At 42.9% G+C, this 22,535-nt stretch overlaps 1 protein-coding gene across 2 annotated transcripts; it reads left to right on the forward strand.

Annotated features, from left to right (window-relative positions):
* Positions 1-764: 764 nt before the first annotated feature.
* Positions 765-20,581, forward strand: BRMS1 (BRMS1 transcriptional repressor and anoikis regulator). Of its 2 annotated transcripts, none has more exons than XM_070766647.1 (11): positions 765-849; positions 4,345-4,502; positions 5,922-6,012; positions 6,150-6,277; positions 11,491-11,570; positions 13,425-13,521; positions 14,481-14,573; positions 15,516-15,580; positions 17,738-17,777; positions 18,909-19,047; positions 20,078-20,581. In XM_070766647.1, exons 2-11 carry the CDS (start codon positions 4,376-4,378, stop codon positions 20,193-20,195), a joined length of 978 nt encoding a protein of 325 aa, XP_070622748.1. In that variant the 5' UTR covers positions 765-849; positions 4,345-4,375; the 3' UTR covers positions 20,196-20,581. The 2 variants fall into 2 exon arrangements, with proteins under 2 accessions (XP_070622748.1, XP_070622749.1); XM_070766648.1 differs by having other exon boundaries at positions 836-1,157.
* Positions 20,582-22,535: the final 1,954 nt, after the last annotated feature.

Consider the following 22,535-nt stretch of genomic DNA (forward strand, 5'->3'; position numbering starts at 1 on the left):
CCTTTCTTTTGTCACAGTCATTCTATTTGCAGATCTTCATCTGTTGTGATTATTTTCGGTTCTTCTTTTCTACTTTGTCCAGTTACTTGCAGCGTTCATCCACATTTTTAAAAAAATGTTTCTTATCGATTCATTGCACAGTGAGCTAGATATTTAGACTGGGCATTTGGCATTTTTCTCTAGCTACTGAGGCCTTCCCAAAGACTTGGGATAGGCAGATATTGTTGTTTAACAATGTTAAAGGATGTAAGCTGTTCTGTGTGAAGCTGATTGATTGATCATGAATTTCTCAATGCAGCCGGTGCTCACATGGTGCTCCAGTTTTTTAGGATTGCACCAGGGCACCTATTATTGCTGAAAGTACTTTTTATTTCTTTTACCAGTCAACATTACTTTTATTATTAGATTTCTTTCTTCAGCCATTTCAAGCATAGCCTCCACGTTTATGCACCCGTTATACTACATTGGTTTTTGGAAGTTCATCCTTTTCTAAGAAGGATCTTATTTTAAGGTTTGGAAAGGGGGAAAACACTTTTTGTTCAGTTTTTCAATTTTTTCCTTTTTCCATTTTACTATTTATTTTTCCTTCTTCGTCTCCAAGTGTTCTATTTCTGGGTTGCTATGGGAACGTCTCTTTCCGCTTCCGGCTTCCCACAATGAGGTGTAGCAAAAAACCATAGAGAAATGGCTGGAAGGTTCTAGGATCATAGACATGTAAGCCGCCTCCAACGGCCGGCGTTATCAGCCGTACGGATTGGTTAAGAGCAGTGGGCGGGGCTGCCCGAGCACTACTTCCGATTGCGGAAGGGAGTCCGACGGCGTCTATGCTTTGCGCGGCTCCTCCCCCAGGTAATGAAAGGGGGTCCAGACGCTTTTCCCAGCACCCCCCCTTTTTCTGGGTCTTTGTTGGTCCCGCCCATTCCAATTTTATGCATTTGAGCGGCGGGGCGATGGTGGATTAGACCACTAACCGGGTGGGGGTGGGGGTACACATTTGTATGTCTGTGCTTTTCTAGGAACGTCCTTGCGCATATACGTAAGATTGGCTTCTGCGCGTTTGCGTTCCCCGTTGAAGGCGTATCGTAGTGGGAGGAAGTTCCTCGACGTATTTCTGACTTTTCCTTTTTATTTTATCTCTCCCCCCTCTCAAGGAATTGGTAATCCCTTCCCCCATCATATTAATAGGGGGACGTGGTTTAATCCATTGCATTATGGGGGGGGTGGAGGGTGCAAATATTGATGTTTTATTCATAAACCTTTATAGCATCTTGTGTTTTCTACCTGATTTTCTTAGCAGTTCCCAAGAATGGTACATTTCATTTTTTAAAGAAAATGGTCAAGCAGGACAGTTGAAAGCATCAGAGAGTAGCTTTAAAACTGCAGCAGTAAGCCAGCTACTTTAAAATAACCATTTGGTCAAAAAATCATTTACAAAAAAACCTTTCTCCTACAAATGCATTTATTTATTTTTTTAGTGCCCAGATGATGGTCAGTGAAGTCTGAAGAAGACTCGTGAACAAATCAAAAAGCCTGGGGTGGCCTTGACACTCTCCCAATATGTGGGACTACAATTCCCATCAGCCAGGCTGGGAATGATGGGAATTGTAGCTCATGCATGTAGGGGGGCCCACACGCGACCCAGGTGTAAACTTTAGAAAGACCTTTTTTCTTAGCCTCAAATGATCAGCCTTATTCTGGGAGCCCTTAAAAAATGGTTCAGTTTTGTAATGACTATTATTATTACATTATTATTATTATTTATTTATTTATTTATTATTATTACTATTTTTTGCCAGGGACTAAAAGACTGCAAAAGTGGTCCAAGCTATGGAAACTGCAGTTTAATGTTTCCAAATGTAAAATAATGCACTTGGGGAAAAGGAATCCTCAATCTGAGTATTGTATTGGCCGTTCTGTTTAGCAAAAATGTCAGTAGAGAAGGATTTAGGGGTAGTGATTTCCGACAGTCTCAAAATGGGTGTGGTCAGGCGGTAGGGAAAGCAAGTAGAATGCTTGGCTGCATAGCTAGAGGTATAACAAGCAGGAAGAGGGAGATTGTGATCCCCTTATATAGGGAGCTGGTGAGACCACATTTGGAGTAATACTGTGTCCAGTTCTGGAGACCTCACCTACAAAAAGATATTGATAAAACTGAACGGGTCCAAAGACGGGCTACAAGAATGGTGGAAGGTCTTAAGCATAAAACGTATCAGGAAAGACTTCATGAACTCAATCTGTATAGTCTGGAGGACAGAAGGAAAAGGGGGGACATGATCGAAACATTTAAATAAGTTCAAGGGTTAAATAAGATTCAGGAGGGAACTGTTTTTAATAGGAAAGTGAACCCAAGAACAAGGGGACACAATCTGAAGTTAGTTGGGGGAAAGATCAAAAGCAACGTGAGGAAATATTATTTCACTGAAAGAGTAGTAGATGCTTCGAACAAACTTCCAGCAGATGTGATTGGTCAATCCACAAGTAAATCCAATTTAAATATGCCTGGGATAAACACATGTCCATCCTAAGATAAAATACAGGAAGTGGTATAAGGGGCAGACTAGATGGACCACGAGGTCTTTTTCCGCTGTCAATCGTCTGTGTTTCTATGAAAGCCCCACACTCAGCTTGTGAAAGAATTGTGTGAAATTCCCAGAAGTGAACGTGGAAAATACAGCCCAGTTTGCCAAACTGGAAAGGAAAACTTGCATCAAATTATTTTAAATGGAGAAAGAGAGCAAAATCTTGCTTCTGTTGCTAAGTGATAATATTTGGTAAGTGAATTTTTGCCTCACTTCACAACCTTCCTGGTTATCTGCATTGGTTGCCGATCAGTTTCCGGTCACAATTCAAAGTGTTGGTTATGACCTATAAAGCCCTTCATGGCACTGGACCAGATTATCTCCGGGACCGCCTTCTGCTACACGAATCGCAGCGACCAGTTAGGTCCCACAGAGCGGGTCTTCTCCGGGTCCCGTCAACTAAACAATGTTGCTTGGCGGGACCCAGGGGAAGAGCCTTCTCTGTGGCGGCCCCGACCCTCTGGAACCAACTCCCCCCAGAGATTAGAATTGCCCCCACCCTCCTTGCCTTTTGTATGCTGCTTAAAACCCACCTCTGCCGCCAGGCATGGGGGAACTGAGATACTCTTTCCCCCTAGGCCTCTACAATTTTATGCATGGTATATCCGTATGTATGTTTGGTTTTATAACAATGGGTTTTTTAGTTGTTTTAGTATTGGATTATTATTATATGCTCTTTTATTGCTGTTGTTAGCCGCCCCGAGTCTGCGGAGAGGGGCGGCATACAAATCCAATAGATAGATGATAGATAGATAGATAGATAGATAGATAGATAGATAGATAGATAGATAGATAGATATTAAATGAATCAGAAATTGCAGCTCGTCCTTGACATACAACAGTTCACTTAGTGACTGTTTGAGGCTACACTGAAAACTCTGACTTGTTGATCATTTTTCACACTTCCAACCATTGTGCTGACTCACAGTTATGACGCTCGCAATGCCCCGGGGGATCATGCAATCCTCTTTCAACAAAATAAACTCAGTGGGATTCACTTAACAACGGTGTTATTAAGCGAGCAGCTGCAGTGATTCATTTAAAGGAATCAAACGGGGCCAAAACTAACTTTTTTGAGACGTTTCTCCTTTAGCGACATCACTTCTGGGCTCAATTGTGGTCGTAAATCGAGGACTAGAAACATGGAAACAAGATTGACGGCAGAAAAAGACCTCATGGTCCATCTAGTCTCCCCTTTTAGTCTTTCCTATGTTTATCCCAGGCATGTTTAAATTCAGTCACTGTGGATTTACCAACCACGTCTGCTGGAAGTTTGTTTCAAGCATCTACTCTTTCAGTAAAATAATATTTTCTCACATTGCTTCTGCTCTTTCCCCCAACTAACCTCACATTGTGCCTCCTTGTTCTTGTGTTCACTTTCTTATTAAAAACACTTCCCTCCTGAACCTTATTTAACCCTTTCACGTATTTAAATGTTTCGATCATGTCCCCCCTTTCCCTTCTGTCCCCCAGACTATATAGATGGAGTCCATGAAGTCTTTCACGAAGCATTCATTTCATTTTGTAACACTTCAGAAACATAGAAATATAGATGATTGATGGCACAAAAAGATCTCATGGTCCATCTAGTTTGTCGTTTTATTATTTCCTGTATTTTATCTTAGGATGGATCTATGTTTATTCCAGGCATGTTTAAAATCAGTTACTGTGGATTTACCAACCACGTCTGTTTCAAAATTATGATCTAATCCAGGCTTTGCTCGCTCTCCCAATTGGATCTTTTTTCTGTCCGTCTGTCCTTCAGGTTGGCGGTCCTGACATAGATCATCACCGCCATGCCTGTCCAGCCACTGCCTAAGGAGATGGAAAGGGAAGGCGATTCGGCCACGGAAATGAACGGCGAGGAAGAAAGCGAGGATGAGCGTAGTGCCAGCCCGTCGGAATCCGAAGAGGAGAGTTCAGGTAAACGTACGAAGGGGAAACTGAGCTCATTCCTCATTTTGTAGTTTCGTTAATTCTGCATTTTATAACATGGTTAATTACAATGATACAAAACGGTTGAGCAAAGGAGCATATTTGTAGCTGAGGATTGAGCTATGGAGGATCTTTGATGCTCTCTTGAGTTGGCTTGCTTTCTTGCACCCATTTTATTACTGAATTGAGAGAGATGGAAAGAGATAGATAGATAGATAGATAGATAGATAGATAGATAGATAGATAGATAGATAGATATAGATAGATGGATGGTACATAGAGAGGGAGAGAGAGAGAAAGAATAGATAGATGGATGGATGGTAGATAGGGAGAGAGGGAGAAAGAGAAAGAATAGAGAGAGAGAGACATGGAAAGAAAGATAGATGATAGATAGATAGATAGATAGATAGATAGATAGATAGATACAGAGGGAGAGAGAGAAAGAATAGATAGAAAGAGAGAGAGAGAGATGGAAAGAGATAGATAGATAGATAGATAGATAGATAGATAGATAGATATAGATGATAGATAGACGGATGGTAGATACATAGATGATGGATGGATGGTAGGTAGGTAAGTAGGTAGGTAGGTAGATAGATAGATAGATAGATAGATAGATAGATAGAGATGATAGATAGATGGATGGTAGATAGATGATGGTAGATACATAGATGATGGATGGATGGGTGGTAGATAGGTAGGTAGGTAGGTAGATAGATACAGAGGGAGAGAGAGAGAAATAATAGATAGAAAGAGAGAGAGAGATGGAAAGAGATAGATAGATAGATAGATAGATAGATAGATAGATAGATATAGATGATAGATGGATGGTAGATAGATGATGGGTGGATGGATGGTAGATAGGTAGGTAGGTAGGCAGATAGATAGATAGATAGATAGATAGATAGATAGATACAGAGGGAGAGAGAGAGAGAGAAAGAATAGATAGAAAGAGAGAGAGAGAGATGGAAAGATAGAGATAGATAGATTGATAGATAGATAGATAGATAGATAGATAGATACAGAGGGAGAGAGAAAGAATAGATAGAAAGAGAGAGAGAGAGAGAGAGATGGAAAGATAGAGATAGATAGATAGATAGATAGGTAGGTAGGCAGATAGATAGATAGATAGATAGATAGATAGATAGATAGATACAGAGGGAGAGAGAGAGAGAGAAAGAATAGATAGAAAGAGAGAGAGAGAGATGGAAAGATAGAGATAGATAGATAGATAGATAGATAGATAGATAGATAGATAGATAGATAGATAGATAATCCCACAAAACAAAAGGTTCCAGAATTCAGAAGCTCTGAAATATAAATCCCATTTCAATCCAGGGATTTTTTTTTTGTGGGTTGGGTTTTGAATCAAATCAAAGAATATTTATCCCAATTTGCTTCCCCCAGAGATGAACGATGAAGATTACGAACGTCGCCGGGAAGAATGCGTGGACGAAATGATGGATCTGGAAAAGCAGTTTTCCGAAATCAAAGAAAAGTAGGCTATTATCTTTCTGTTGTTTTCCTTTGCGTCTGGATTTCTTTTTTTTTCTTTTTTTTAAAGCCCAGACTTTGGGATTTTAATTTTTTTACTGGTGAATTAGCTGGCTGTTTTGTGTTGTTTTTACCTCCCAGGCTGTTTAAGGAACGTCTGAACCAGGTGAAGGCGAAACTGGAAGATGTGATGTCCGGAAAAGCCACGGAATATCTTGACCCCTTGGCCGTTTTGCAGAATCACATGCAGATCCAGATCGAAGTGGCCGGTAAAGTTTGGGGAGGTCCCAAGCCTCATGGGACGGGAAGGGTGGGGTGCCATTTGAGGCAAAGGGGTCGACCTTTGTATGGCCAGTTTGGGGAGAATTTTGAACAAGCTGAACAATGACCGCAGAAATTTCTTAACACTTCCCTGGTTGCCCTTGACTTTAAAACAGATGTATCTTCCCTAGGCACTGTACTGTCTAGATCAGGGGTAGGCAAAGTTGGCTCTTCTATGTCTTGTGGACTTCAACTCCCAGAATTCCTGAGCCAGTCATGCTAGCTGAGGAATTCTGGGAGTTGAAGTCCATTCATTTTAGAGAAACACTGCTCTAGACCATGGGTAGGCACTGTTGGCTCTTCTATGTCTTGTGGACTTCAACTCAACCGCTCCGAGTCTTCGGAGAGGGGCGGCATACAAATCTAATAAATAATAATAATAATAACTCCCAGAATTTCTGAGCCAATCATGCTAGCTGAGGAATTCTGGGAGTTGAAGTCCATTTAGTTTAGAGAAACACTGCTCTGGATCATGGGTAGGCAAAATTGGCTCTTCTATGTCTTGTGGACTCAAGACAGAAGAGCCGCTCAACCGCTCTGAGTCTTTGGGGCGGCATACAAATCTAATAAATAATAATAATAATAATAATAACTGCCAGAATTCCTGAGCCAATCATGCTAGCTCAGGAATTCTGGGAGTTGAAGTCCATTTATTTTAAAGTCTAAGTTAGAGAAACACTGCTATAGATCAGGAGTAGGCAAAGTTGGGTCTTCTCTGACTTGTGGACTTCAACTCCCAGAATTCCTGAGCCAGTCATGCTAGCTGAGGAATTCTGGGAGTTGAAGTTCATTTATTTTAGAGAAACACTGCTCTAGATCAGGAGTAGGCAAAGTTGGGTCTTCTCTGACTTGTGGACTTCAACTCCCAGAATTCCTGTGCCAATCTTACTAGCTCAGGAATTCTGGGAGTTGAAGTCCATTTATTTTAAAGTCTAAGTTAGAGAAACACTGCTCTAGATCAGGAGTAGGCAAAGTCGGGCCGTCTATGACTTCAACTCCCACAATTCCTGAGCCATTCACGCTAGCTCAGGAATTCTGGGAGTTGAAGAAGTCCACATGCCATAGAAGAGCCAACTTTGCCTACCCCTGGTCTAGACGGGTCAACGATCAGAATAAAAACCACATCACGCACCCAGAGGATCCAATATGAAGTTCTGTGTTAGCAAAAACTTCAGAAGAGAAGGATATCTAGAGATAATATCTAGAGATAATTTGGACCTGGTTGCCATAACTGAGACATGGTTTAAGGATTCTAATGAATGGGAAATATCCATACCAGGATATACACTGTATAGGAAGGATAGAATAGAGAGAAGGGGAGGTGGAGTAGCCATTTATGTTAAAGAAACTCTAAAAACAACACTAATTCAAAATACATGTCAAGATCTAGAGACCCTCTGGATTTGCATGCAAAATAAAGACGGTTCTGTCATTAGAATTGGGGTGATCTATAGGCCTCCAGGGCAATCTGAGGAATATGACAACAAGATGGTGGATGAAATTACCCAAATGGCAGTAAAGGGAGATATTGTGGTTATGGGTGATTTCAACATGCCTGATGTTGACTGGAATATCCCCAGTGCCCTTACATGCAAAAGTAAGAATATAGTAGAGGCCTTTACAGGAGCAGCTCTGGCACAGCTGGTTAAGACACCAACTAGAGGGGAGAATATTCTAGATTTAGTTTTTACAAATGGGAATTGGGTTTCAGATGTCAAGGTGGGAGAAAATTTAGGTTGCAGTGACCATCTATGTTTGTGGTTTGATGTAAAAACTCATTGTGAGCAATCCTATAATGCAACCAAAGTATTGGATTTCAGAAAAACAAATTTTAATGCAATGGGGGAATATTTAGATAATGAATTAAAGGGGAGGGATAAAATGGCAGGAGCGAGCACCCAGTGGACTGTATTTAAAAAGGCCATCTTAAAAGCCACTGGACTGTATGTAAGACAAATAACTAAAGGTAAAAGGAAGAAGAAACCGCTATGGTTTAGCAATGATGTAAGGACTATAGTCAATGAAAAAAAGGCTGCCTATAGGAGGTATAAAGAGTCTGGAAGTATAGCTGATAGGGAGGTGTATAAAATGAGACAGAAGGAGGCGAAACAGATAATATATGCTGCTAAAGCCTCAAAAGAGGAAGAAATTGCCAAATCTCTAAAGAAGGGAGATAAAACCTTCTTCAGATATATTAGTGATAAGAAGAAGAAAAACTGCGGCATCACGAAGCTTAGTACCGGGAAAAATACATGCATTAATGGGAATAAGGAGATCGCTGACCATTTCAATAGCTACTTCTGTTCAGTTTTCTCAAAAGACACCTTACAAAATAATACTATAGAGGGATATAGCATTGCTTCCAACTGTACGGATTCAGCTCCAGTGATCTTAGAAGCCGATGTCTTAGAAGAACTTGAACGATTAAAGATAAATAAGGCAATGGGTCCAGATGGCATCCACCCCAGAGTTCTTAAAGAACTCAGATCTGTCATTGCTACCCCCCTGACTGATTTGTTTAACCAATCCTTGTTAACAGGAGATGTTCCTGAGGATTGGAGAATGGCAAGTGTTGTGCCTATCCACAAGAAGGGCAGTAGAGAAGAAGCTGGTAACTACAGGCCAGTTAGCTTGACATCAGTTGTCGTTAAAATGATGGAGACTCTACTGAAAAAGAGGATAAATCAGCACCTAAAAAACAATAACTTATTGGACCCAAATCAGCATGGCTTTTCTGAAGGCAAATCATGTCAGACTAATCTCATTGATTTCTTTGACTATGTCACAAAGGTGTTGGATGAAGGTGGTGCCGTGGATATTGCCTACCTGGACTTCAGCAAAGCCTTTGATACGGTTCCACATAAAGAGCTGATAGATAAATTAGTGAAGATTGGACTTAATCCCTGGATAGTTCAATGGATTTGCAGCTGGCTGAAGCATAGACACCAGAGGGTTGTTGTGAATGGCGAGTATTCTGAGCAGAGTCAGGTTACAAGCGGTGTGCCACAAGGGTCTGTTCTGGGTCCTATTCTTTTTAATATGTTTGTGAGTGACATAGGGGAAGGTCTGGTAGGGAAGGTTTGCCTATTTGCCGATGACTCTAAAGTGTGCAATAGGGTTGATATTCCTGGAGGCGTCGGCAATATGGTAAATGATTTAGCTTTACTAGATAAATGGTCAAAGCAATGGAAACTGCAGTTTAATGTTTCCAAATGTAAAATAATGCACTTGGGGAAAAGGAATCCTCAATCTGACTATTGTATTGGCAGTTCTGTGTTAGCAAATACTTCAAAAGAAAAGGATTTAGGCGTAGTGATTTCTGACAGTCTCAAAATGGGTGAACAGTGCAGTCAGGCAGTAGGGAAAGCAAGTAGGATGCTTGGCTGCATAGCTAGAGGTATAACAAGCAGGAAGAGGGAGATTATGATCCCGCTATATAGAATGCTGGTGAGACCACATTTGGAATACTGTGTTCAGTTCTGGAGACCTCACCTACAAAAAGATATTGACAAAATTGAACAGGTCCAAAGACGGGCTACAAGAATGGTGGAAGGTCTTAAGTATAAAACGTATCAGGAAAGACTTAATGAACTCAATCTGTATAGTCTGGAGGACAGAAGGAAAAGGGGGGGACATGATCGAAACATTTAAATATATTAAAGGGTTAAATAAGGTCCAGGAGGGAAGTGTTTTTAATAGGAAAGTGAACACAAGAACAAGGGGACACAATCTGAGGTTAGTTGGGGGAAAGATCAAAAGCAACATGAGAAAATATTATTTTACTGAAAGAGTAGTAGATCCTTGGAACAAACTTCCAGCAGACGTGGTAGATAAATCCACAGTAACTGAATTTAAACATGCCTGGGATAAACATATATCCATCCTAAGATAAAATACAGAAAATAGTATAAGGGCAGACTAGATGGACCATGGGGTCTTTTTCTGCCGTCAGACTTCTATGTTTCTATGTTTCTATGATTTAGGGGTAGTGATTTCTGACAGTCTCAAAATGGGTGAGCAGTGTGGTCGGGCGGTAGGAAAAGCAAGTAGGGTGCTTGGCTGCATAGCTAGAGGTATAACAAGCAGGAAGAGGGAGATTGTGATCCCCTTATATAGAGCGCTGGTGAGACCACATTTGGAGTACTGTGTTCAGTTCTGGAGACCTCACCTACAAAAAGATGTTGACAAAATTGAACGGGTCCAAAGACGGGCTACAAGAATGGTGGAAGGTCTTAAGCATAAAACGTATCAGGAAAGACTTCATGGACTCAATCTGTATAGTCTGGAGGACAGAAGGAAAAGGGGGGACATGATCGAAACATTTAAATATGTTAAAGGGTTAAATAAGGTTCAGGAGGGAAGTGTTTTTATTAGGAAAGTGAACACAAGAACAAGGGGACACAATCTGAAGTTAGTTTGGGGAAAGATCAAAAGCAACGTGAGGAAATATTATTTCACTGAAAGAGTAGTAGATCCTTGGAACAAACTTCCAGCAGACGTGATTGGTAAATCCACAGTAACTGAATTTAAACATGCCTGGGATAAACATAGATCCATCTTAAGATAAAACACAGGAAATAGTATAAGGGCAGACTAGATGGACCATGAGGTCTTTTTCTGCCGTCAGTCTTCTATGTTTCTATGAAATCACATTGCTTTTAAAACATCCAATAAAAACAGGTTAATATTTTTTTGTCCGTGGAAGTTTGGAAAAATAACTTCCGGTTTGCCCGTTGTGCTGTTTTTTGCACTCGGGGGCTTCAGGAAGCTTCCCTGAAGGCTCCAGATTGTGAAAAACACCACAACGGGCAAACTGGAAATGCTTTTTCCGAACTTCCGGTTTGGCGGGGTTTTTTTCAGCGTCCCGGGCTTCAGTGAGGCCTGTACACGTTCGCAGGGACACGGAGCTTGGGGAGGGCAAAACCACCTGAACACTACCACCACTGTGGCGCAGTGCCCATCCAGCAACCGGACGGAGAACCGGTTGCTAAAATTTTGGGGTCCCACCCCTGCTTAACTTTGGGCTCTCTTGTGGTCGCAAGTCGAGGACTGCCCGTCATAAGAATGAAGACAAAAGCTTGGGATTTGTGGAGGAAGGAAACACACAAATTACTTTCCGCCGATTTCAAATATTTGCAATTTTTCTCTCTCCCACCCTCAGGGATCTATCGAGGCTTGTGCCTGGAAGTCATCAAACACCGACATGGGTGTGAGCTTCAAGGAGCCCTGCAGCATCTGGAGGTTAGGAGAACCCCTCTTTCTAATCTTTCTATTTACACACACACAAACACACAAATATATATATTGGAAAAGGTGGAATTGATTAACGCAGCCCGTAATCCACATAGAGGTAACCCTTAACTTTACAGCAGCCGTCGAGCCCGAACTCTCCGTTACTAAGTGAGGCGGTTGTTGAATGGGTTTTTATGACCCTTCTTGCCCTTCGTGGGTAAAGCGAATGTTGGGGTAGTCATCCGGTTGTTAAGTGAATTTTGGCTTCCCTGCTGACTTGGTTTCTCTTCTTTCCTTTCTTTATCTCTCTCTCTCTTTCTTTATTTCTTTCTCTTTTTTCCCTCTCTTCTCTCTTCCGCTCTCCTTCCTTCCTTTCTCTCTCTCTTTCTTTGTCACTTTTTCTTTTTATCCTCCCCCATTTCTCTCTCTTCCTTTGTCTCTTTCTTTTTCCCCTTCTCCTCCCCCTTTCTTCCTTTGTTTCTCTTTCCTTCTCCCCTTCCCCTTCTACCCTTTCTCTCTCTTTGTCTCTTTCTTTTTCCATATCCTCCCTTCCCCTTCTCTCTCTCTCTTCCTTTGTCTCTTTCTCTCTCCTTTCCTCTCTTCGCTTTCCCTTCTTCCCTTCACTCTCTCTTTCTTACTTTGTCTGTTTCTCTCCTTTCCTTTCCTTTTCTCTCTTTCCCTTCTTCCCTTCTCTCTCTCCCTTTGTCTCTTTCTCTCTCTCTTTCCTACTTTGTCTCTTTCGCTCTCCTTTCCTTTCCTCCCTTCCCCTTCCATTCTCTCTTTCTCTCTCTTCTCTTCCCTTTCCCTTCTTCCCTTCTCTCTCTCTCTTTCTTCCTTTGTCTGTTTCTTTTCTTTCCTCTGCTCTCCCTCTCTCTCTTCCTTTGTCTCTTTTTTCTTCTCCTCTCCTCCCCTTCTTCACCCCTTTATCCTTTTGTCTCTTTCTCTCTCCTTTCCTCTCTTCCCTTTCCCTTCTCTCTCTCTTTCTTCCTTTGTTTCTTTCCTCTCCTCTCCTCTCCCTCTCTCTTCTTTTGTCTCTTTTTTCTTCTCCTCTCCTCCCCTTCTTCACCCCTTTCTCCTTTTGTCTCTTTCTCTCTCCTTTCCTCACTCCCCCCTTCTTCCCTTCTCTCTCTCTCTCTCCTTCTTCCTTCCTTTGTCTCTTTCTCTGTTTTCCCTCTCCTCTCCCACCCCTCCGTTCCTGTCTATCTCACGGCCGCCCCGAGTCATCGGAGAAGGGTGGCATACAAATCTAATAAATAATAATAATAATAATAATAAATAATAATAAGGGTTGTTATTATTGTGAGGACAAAACCACACTGTGAGGACAAAACCATACAGCCTTAAATTCCTTGGTAGCCCAGTGCAGTTTTTCAGGAATAATTCCCCTCCATTATTATTTATTAAATTATTATTATTATTTATTAAATTTGTATGCCGCCGCTCTGACAAAATGGTCCTCTTGCCTTCTTGGCGTTCTTCTGAGGAAGCCAAGGCAGCCCACCTAGATTTAAACTCCCCTCCCGCCCTCAGCGCCACAACTTCGTGAGGTAAAATTAGCTTAAGACTTAGGGAAAAATCTCTGCTTCAACCGGTGGTGCAAGTTCAGGATTTGAACCCAGACCCGACTCCCATTTCCCCGACTCTTGTAACTCTGTCTCTACTTGCACGGCGACGGTGGTCCTTCTTCATCCTTGCCTGCCGTTGAGTTGGTGAGCAAAAGCTCCAAAGCCACCTAAGGGCCTCGTCCTCATGACAGTAAAAGTTGGTTTCGAGTGTTTGCTGGTTGTAGGTGGGCCTGTTTTGGGGCCACGAATAAAGAACGAAAAGGATATGAAAAATATTTTCTGCTTTGTCCGTCTTAAGAGCGAGAAAGTGCTGCTGTTTGACAGCCTTGAAGAACGCCTGCTGGAGCGCATCCATCGATTGGAGGACGACAGGCACAGTGTAGGCCTCACTTCCGGTGAGTGAGTTATTTTTTATTTTATTTTTATTTTATTTTATTCTATTCTATTCTATTTTTTATTTTATTTTATTTTTATTTAATTTTATTATTTAATTGTATTTATTTTATTTTTTATTTTATTTTATTTTATTCTATTTTTTATTTTATTTTTATTTATTTATTTTATTCTATCTTTTATTTTATTTTATTTTATTTATATTTTATTTTATTATTTTATTTTATTTATTTAATTTAATTTTCTTTTCTTTTATTCTATTTTATTTTATTTTTATTCTATCTTTTATTTTATTTATATATTATTTTATTACTTTATTTCATTTCATTTTATTTCATTTCATATTCATTGATATTCGACTTCTATGCTGCCCAATCCCAAAGGACTCAGAAGGGGGGGGCTTACAACAATAGGAAAAAATATATAAATACGATAAAAAAGAAGTGAAATATAAATATCTAAAACTATAAACTCCAGTTAAAATACCCACAACTCATACAATGAACACTCATGCATACCATTCAGTACAATTCGGCCGTGACAGATGACAAATTCATGGCCCCCAAGGCCAAGCCAGGTCTTCGCGGCCTTTCGGAAGGCCAGTAGGGTGGGAGCAGTACGGACACACGATTTGTGGACTCCAATTCCCAGAATTCCCCAGCCAGCTGCTTTCTATGCAGACGGCTTAAAGCAGAGTTCCTGATAGTATTGATTTCTGGCGAGACTTAACACATTTTGTTTCATCTCTCTCTCTCTCTCTCTCTCTCTCCCTCTCTCTTTCTTTCTCTTTCTCTCTCTCTCTCCCTTTTTCTCTCCCCCGCCCTCTCTCTCTCCCTCTCTCTTTCTCTCTCCCTCCCTCTCTCTTTCTCTCTCTCTCTTTCTCCCCCTCTCTCTCTCTTTCTCTCTCCCTCTCTCTCTCTCCTTCTCTCTCTTTCTCTTTCTCTTTCTCTCACTCTCTCAGAGTGGTGGGACGGCAAACTTCGGCCCAAACACAGATCCAAAGAATGGGATTCCCTCTGGCCCAGCAAGAGGAAGAAACCGCCGTTGGTGTCCGATATCCTTTTGTGCACCTTTCCTTCTGGAAGCAATGTTGATTTCATGATTTAGAGAGTCGAGGCTGTTTTTGGGTTAAGGTGCTGGCTTAAAAACTAGGAGTTGGGGAGTTCTAGTCTTGCCTTAGGCATGAAAGTTGGCTGGGTGGCTTTGAGCCAATCACTAGGAGACGGGGAGTGCTAGGCCCACCTTTAGATGAAAGATGGCTGGGTTGGGCCAATCACCAGGAGAATGGGAGTTCTAGTCCCACTTTTAGATGAAATGTGGCTGGGTGACTTTGAACCAATCATGAGGAGACGGTGAATTCTAGTCCTATATTTAGATGAAAGCTGGGTGACTTTGGCCCAATCACCAGGAGACTGGGAGTTCTAGTCACACCTTCAGATGAAAGCTGGGTGACTTTGGGCCAATCACCAGGAGACTGGGAGTTCTAGTCACACCTTCAGATGAAAGCTGGGTGACTTTGGGCCAATCACCAGGAGACTGGGAGTTCTAGTCCCACCTTCAGATGAAAGCTGGGTGACTATGCGCCAATCACCAGGAGACTGGGAGTTCTAGTCCCATATTTAGATGAAAGCTGGGTGACTTTGGGCCAATCACCAGGAGACTGGGAATTCTAGTCCCACCTTCAGATGAAAGCTGGGTGACTATGGGCCAATCACCAGGAGCCTGGGAGTTCTAGTCCTCCCCCTTCGGATTGGGTGACTTTGGTCTAGTCCTTCTGTCTCAGTCCAACCCACCTCACAGGATAGTCGTAGTGGAGAGAATAGGAAGAGGAAGGAGTCTTACGTATGTTTGCCACTTTCGGTTACTCACAAAGTAATAAAAGATGAGATTTTAAAAATATATCTAATGCTCAAAAAGTCAACGAAACATCCGAACAAGTTGGTTGGGATTTAGCGGCGCCCGATTTCACGATTCCTCCTTAACGGTTCCTTCCCACGCCCGTACATCGTTTACATGCTCCACGATATTGACATCATGGAAGATTGGACGGCTATCAAAAAGGTCAGACATTTTGACCCTTTGATGAGATCTTATTTTTTTAATACTTAAACAACAGAATGTAACTCCAAGTAAATCAAACCTCTGCGAAATCAAACAGTCAGCTTAGGAAGCAACACTGATTGACAATCAAATTGATTTTGTTCAACTTTGTACAGAACAAAGGATTCAATGGGAATATTTCACCCGTTCATATCTAGGGTGTGTTATTTGAGTGTTTATTTTTTTTGAGCAGTGTGTATACATTAAAAAACAATTCAACATACACAATACAACAGAATGAGGAAAGAAAAGAAAAAAGGAAAGAAAGATGGATCGTACCTACAAATAGTGTAAAGTGCCAGGAAAGATTGTCATTTTAGATAGAACATAAATAGTTTTTCCTTAGAAAATCCCTCCTTATTTCTGTTCTGCCGGTGTGTTCCAACCTCCTGTAATTACAGGGTAATTAGTCCAAAAAGACACACCACACGATAGAAGGAAAACTAGAAGTCTTTATCAACAGAAAAGCAGAAAAAACTCCCTATTTAAATGTCAAAGGGATTTTCTGGTACACACAAGGCACAGGTTAAATGCAATCCAATTGATCACCCAGTAACTGGGAAATTGAGTCCAATTCCAAAGTCCAGAAAGGCCACACACAGTCTTGAACAGGGAAACCGCAAAACCACGATCTTGACGAAACTATGAATCAGATAAACTTCCACAAGGCTAAACCTCTTTTTATCGGTAGCACTAATTACAGCAGCCCCACCCAACCACAGGTGGCCTCACTTATCTCCTGTAATAATCCTTCAGTTGTTCTCTCCTATGCATCACTCTACGCATGTGCGGGTCCGTCATACGTTCTTGTTCAGAATCCAGGGATGATAAGGATGATTGATCTCCTGGGCTGTCTGCCAAACTCTCCTCTTCCCTGTCACTCACGCTTCCTTCGTCAGAGGAGACTTCGTCGGGAGATTCTATCAGGAGCAAAACAGGCCTGTGGCATGTGGATGTTTCCCCCACATCCACCTCCACATTCCTTGGGGCAGGAGCTGGGCAAGAGCCAACCACAACAATTTCTATGTTGAATCTCTCCTGGTTCAGTTTCCATCGATTATTCCTTGTCTGGCCTTCAGGTGTTTTGGAGAATAGCTTGATCCCCTTCCTCCTTTCTGGGGCAGCCCCTCAAGTATTGGAAGATGCTATCCTGTCTCCCCTGGCCCTTCTCTTCCCTAGACTAGTGTGCCCAGCTTCTAAAATCACCACGCTATGTGGCTTTTTAGTGTTATAGCTGCTTTACTCTGTGGTCTTGATGAAATCCATGCAAAGGATCACATCAAACTGTCCAGGTTGCAGAACAAACCTAACCTTCATTATAATGCAGTGTTTCTCAAATAGTGAGGTGAGTCCCGCTGGGGGGGCGACAGAGTGATGCCAGAGGGGTGACCCCAAGGAATGTGCTTTTTTTGAGTAGGTTTTTTTTTGCACCGAACAATAGCACAGAACACAGAGCAGGAGATATGAAGTGCAGATAACAAACCCTTAAGAGACACCATGGAAAAATATTGAACAGGGACGAAAAGAAAGGAGGAGAGAGACGGAGATAATGAGACAAACGTAAGCTAAGAGGAGGAAATAGGACGAGGCGTATGTAGCGCTTGGCTTCACGGTGACTATGGTGGGAGACGAGGAAAGACGGGTATGTTTACTGTGTCTAAAAAAGTTGGAAGCGGACGGCATGAAGGCAAATAAATTAAGGCATCACTTAAAGACATGGCACTCCAATAAGGAAGGAAGGAAGGAAGGAAGGAAGGAAGGAAGGAAGGAAGGAAGGAAGGAAGGAAGGAAGGAAGGAGAATGAAAGATAGGGAAGGAAGGATGGATGGACAGAAGGGTGGATGCACAGAAGGAAGGAAGGAGACGGGAACGAAAGGGAGAGAGGGAAGGAAGGATGGATAGATAGACAGAAGGAAGGAGGGAAGGAAAGAAGGAGACGGGAAGGAAAGGGAGGGAAGGAAGGATGGACAGAAGGAAGGAAGGAATTGAGAAGCACTGATATAATGGGATGATTCTGTGTTGTAAAAGACAACACGGCTGGTAGCTACAGAGCAGGTCCAACGGTCATTGGGGGGGGCAGGACTTTTCATTCATAATTGCCTTATTTTCCTCCCCTAGGCAAAAGCCGCTGTATCCCCCTCAAAGAGGAAGCTTGAAGGCAAGTAACTTGATTTCTTTGCCAATTGGGATCTCCCCCAAAATTCTGGGCTGGAATTTGGAAGCAAGTTCCAAAGAGAGAGAAACGGGGCGTCCAATTTGATGCTGAACTACAAGTCCCAGAACTCCTCCCAAAGCCAGCCACGGAGGCTGACTTGTAGGGCAACACTATGTGTGTGTCTGAAAAATGTCACTCTTAAGTCAGGAATATTTTTTTAAAAAAATCTGGGCTGGCCCCAAAAGGCCAGATTTATAACTAATGCTACGCTATAAAGAGTTGGGTTTGTGCATCACTATTAAGCCAGTATTTCTCAAGCTTGTGAACTTTACGTTGGGTGGACTCCAACTCCCAGAATCCCCCAGCCAGCATGCTTTAAAGTGGGTGGACTCCAACTCCCAGAATCCCCCAGCCAGCATGCTTTAAAGTGGGTGGACTCCAACTCCCAGAATCCCCCAGCCAGCATGCTTTAAAGTGGGTGGACTTCAACTCCCAGAATCCCCCAGCCAGCATGCTTTAAAGTGGGTGGACTCCAACTCCCAGAATCCCCCAGCCAGCATGCTTTAATATGGATGGACTTCAACTCCCAGAATTCCCCCAGCCAGCATGCTTTAAAGTGGGTGGACTCCAACTCCCAGAATCCCCCAGCCAGCATGCTTTAATATGGATGGACTTCAACTCCCAGAATTCCCCCAGCCAGCATGCTTTAAAGTGGGTGGACTCCAACTCCCAGAATCCCCCAGCCAGCATGGTGGTGGTGGAGAAGAAGAATTGAAGAGGCTTTTAAGTGGAGAAGCAAAACATTTGAAAAGAAAAATATTTTTAAAAAGCCATCCACCTCGTCCTAATTCACTCTAATTCTAATTCTTAACTTCTGATCTTTATTGTAAGGTTATTTTAACAGAACCTTGAAAATTTGATAGTTCTTCTACCCCCCCCCCCCTTTACAGTGCACGAAACTTGGGAGGGTCCCTTGGTAGATGTCCCTTCCTCCTGGCCATTGGCTCCAAGGACTTTATTCCTGGTTCTTTTTCAACCCCTTGGCCGTTCCCCTGACCCCCCAGGTCATTCCTTTCTCCCAGCCCGGACAGCCCTGAGCCCCCTCCCCTTTAGCCCCTCCTCTCTTTCCTCCAGGCCCCCTGAAGGCGGAGAAGCTGTCCTCCCCACCTCTCTTCGCCGCCCACTGCGAGGATGGCCACCTGCATTATGAGGACGAGGTCTACGTCAAAGGGGAAAACATCCTCCTGCAAGTGGGAGAAGAGACGCCCGTCCAGTGAGTTGCAAAAGGGTGGGGTGGGGGGTCAGAGCTCTCCTTCCTTCCACCCGCCCTCCCTCGCTCTCCCTTCCTTCCCTTTCATCCCCATCTCCTCCCTCCCTCTCTCTCTTTTTTCATTCTCATCTTCTTTCCTTCCTCCCCCCTCTCTCCCTCCCTCCCATTCCCATCTCCTCCCTCACTCCACCTTCGTTCCTTCCCTCCCTTTCATTCTTGTCTCCCTCCTTCCTTTTTTCTTTCCTTCCATCCATCCATTCTTCCCTTTCATTCCTATCTCCTTCCTTCCTTCCTTCTTTTTCCTCCCTCCCTCCTTCCTTCTGTCCATCCTCCCTCCCTCCTTCCCTCCCTCCTTCCTTCTGCCCATCCATCCATCCTTCCTTCCCTTTCATTCCTGTCTCCTTCCTTCCTTCCTTCCTTCTTTCCTTCCTCCCTCCCTCCTTCTGCCCATCCATCCATCCATCCATCCATCCTTCCCTTTCATTCCTGTCTCCTTCCTTCTTTTCTTCCTCCCTCCCTCCTTCCTTCCTTCTACCCATCCTTCCTTCCCTCATTCATTCTTATCTCCCTCCCTCCCTTCCATTCCTTTCTTCCTCTGTCCTTCCCTCTCCTTCCTTCCCTCTGTCTTCCTCCCTCCCTCCTTCTATTCTTTCCATTCCCATCTCCTCCAGAGGTTGTCCTCAACTTACAACCGCTCACGGTTTGCAGTTACGACTGTTTTTCACACTTACAACCATCACTTACATCCCCAGCCGTTGCTTGATCTAATGTCGTAACCTTGGCAGTTGACCCCTACCTACGACGGTCACAGCATCCAGGGCTCACAGCATCCCCTTTGGCGGATCAAAACCCAACGGGAAGGCCCGATTCACTTAACAACCCATGTGAACTTAACACAACGGTCTCGCTTAGCCACGAAAATTTGGTGGCTTCTTTGTCACAAGTAGAAGACTCCCTTCACCGAATGCTATACTGAGCCCCCCCTCTTTTCCCCCTTCCTTCTGCCCCCCCCCAATGGTGTCTTGATTCCCAGGGCCGTCATTACAGCCATCAGCACCGGAGAAGTTTGGCTGCGCCGGGAAGACGCTACCAAAACCAAGATCTACGTTTCCCAGCTCCAAAAAGGCAAATACTCCGTACATAAAGCTTAGCGTATCCTATATGGCGGAGGCCGGTGTGTGTGTGTGTGTGTGTTTTCAGCATCCCCCTCTCCACACACCTCCAAAATCAAACCGGACTTTTTTTCTGGAAATGGAAAGGAGACCCTGTGGCGATTACCCTCTCAAGCTTGTTCGGATGGAGGCTGCCAAAAACATCGGAATGATTTCGCCAAGAACGAGCTGGTTGATCGGGATATACCGGATGTTGGGCGATTCTTCTGAATTTTTATTTTGTTTTTTTTTTGGGGGGGGGGGTTCTCCCCTGCAATTTTTAAGCGTGCTTGCCCCCCCCAAAAAAGGAGAAGTGAAGCCGAAAATGGATGGAAGATAAATAAAGCACCAGAATGTCAAATAAAAGCACCAAAGTTTAAATTCTTCTCTGTATTCCTGGTTTTTTTTTAAGGATGGGTAATTCTCAGTTGAACATTTAAAAAAAAAAAGTTTTTATTGAGTTTAAAATCACAGTACAGGTATCACTTTTTACTGTTTTCTGTTATTATCAGTGTCTATCCTGATTTACATTTTTCCATTCACGGCTTATTTTTTTATACATCGTGTAATTTCTTTTGTTTATACACAAAAAAACCTAATATCTGCTTTTTTGTCATCTAGTCCTTCACGTTATTGTAACTAAAACACTAATACATCTATATCCCTTAATATATCTATCTATCTAATCTATCTGTCTGTCTACCTATCTGCCTACCTGCCTGCCTGCCTACCTACCTACCTATCTATCTATCTATCTACCTACCTACCTACCTACCTATCTATCATCCATCTATCTATTCTATCTCATCTATTTCTATCCATCCATCCATTCTATCTATCTATCTATCATCCATCTATTTCTATCCATCCATCCATCCATTATGTTTATCTATCTACTTATCTATCTATCTATCTATATCTATCTATCTATCTATCATCTCTCTCTCTCTATCTCTATCTCTAGATAGATAGATAGATTACATAGATTAGATAGATAGATTAGATAGATTGATTAGATAGATAGATTAGATTGATTGATTAGATAGATAGATAGATTAGATATATATACTGTAGATAGATAGATAGATTAGATAGATAGATTAGATAGATAGATTAGATAGATAGATAGATAGATAGATAGATAGATAGATCTATCTATCAAACTTCTATTTTTTTGCTGATAAAGAAATAAAGGGAGACTAGTATAGATCTATTTCAAGCTATTTAGCTCTCATCAGCTAGCCATACCCTTCTGTGATTTGAACTTTAATCAGGATTTTATTTATTTATTATTTAGATTTGTATGCTGCCCCTCTCCGCAGACTCGGGGCGGCTCACAGCAAGATACAGCAAATCATGACAAATCCAAATAAATTTAAAATATTTTAAAAGATTTAAAAAGAACCCCATTTACTAACAAACATACATACAGACATACCATGCATAAATTGTACATGCCCGAGGGAGGTGTTTCAGTTCCCCCATGCCTGACGGCAAAGGTGGGTTTTAAGGAGTTTATGGAAGGCAGGGAGAGTAGGGGCAGTTCTAATCTCTGGGGGGAGTTGGTTCCAGAGAGTCGGGGCCGCCACAGAGTAGCCTCTTCCCCTGGGGCCCGCCAACCGACATTGTTTAGTTGACGGGACCCGGAGAAGGCCCACTCTGTGGGACCTAATCGGTCGCTGGGATTCGTACGGCAGAAGGCGGTCTCGGAGATATTCTGGTCCAGTGCCATGAAGGGCTTTAAAGGTCATAACCAACACTTTGAATTGTGACCGGAAATTGATCGGCAGCCAATTCAGACTGCGGAGTGATGGTGAAACATGGGCATACCTAGGTAAGCCCATGACTGCTCTCGCAGCTGCATTCTGCACGATCTGAAGTTTCCGAACACTTTTCAAAGGTAGCCCCATGTAGAGAGCATTACAGTAGTCGAACCTCGAGCTGATGAGGGCATGAGTGACTGTGAGCAGTGACTCCCGGTCCAGATAGGGCCGCAACTGGTGCACCAGGCGAACCTGGGCAAACGCCCCCCTCGCCACAGCTGAAAGATGGTTCTCTAATATGAGCTGTGGATCGAGGAGGACACCCAAGTTGCGGACCCTCTTCGAGGGGGTCAATAATTCCCCCCCCCCAGGGTAATGGACGGACAGATGGAATTGTCCTTGGGAGGCAAAACCCACAGCCAGTCCATCTTATCCGGGTTGAGTTTGAGTCTGTTGACACCCATCCAGGCCCCAACAGCCTCCAGACACCGGCACATCACTTCCACTGCTTCGTTGACTGGACATGGGGTGGAGATGTAAAGCTGGGTATCATCAGTGTACTGATGATACCTCACCC

Source organism: Erythrolamprus reginae, chromosome 13, assembly GCF_031021105.1.
Source record: "Erythrolamprus reginae isolate rEryReg1 chromosome 13, rEryReg1.hap1, whole genome shotgun sequence".
Lineage (NCBI taxonomy): Eukaryota > Metazoa > Chordata > Lepidosauria > Squamata > Dipsadidae > Erythrolamprus > Erythrolamprus reginae.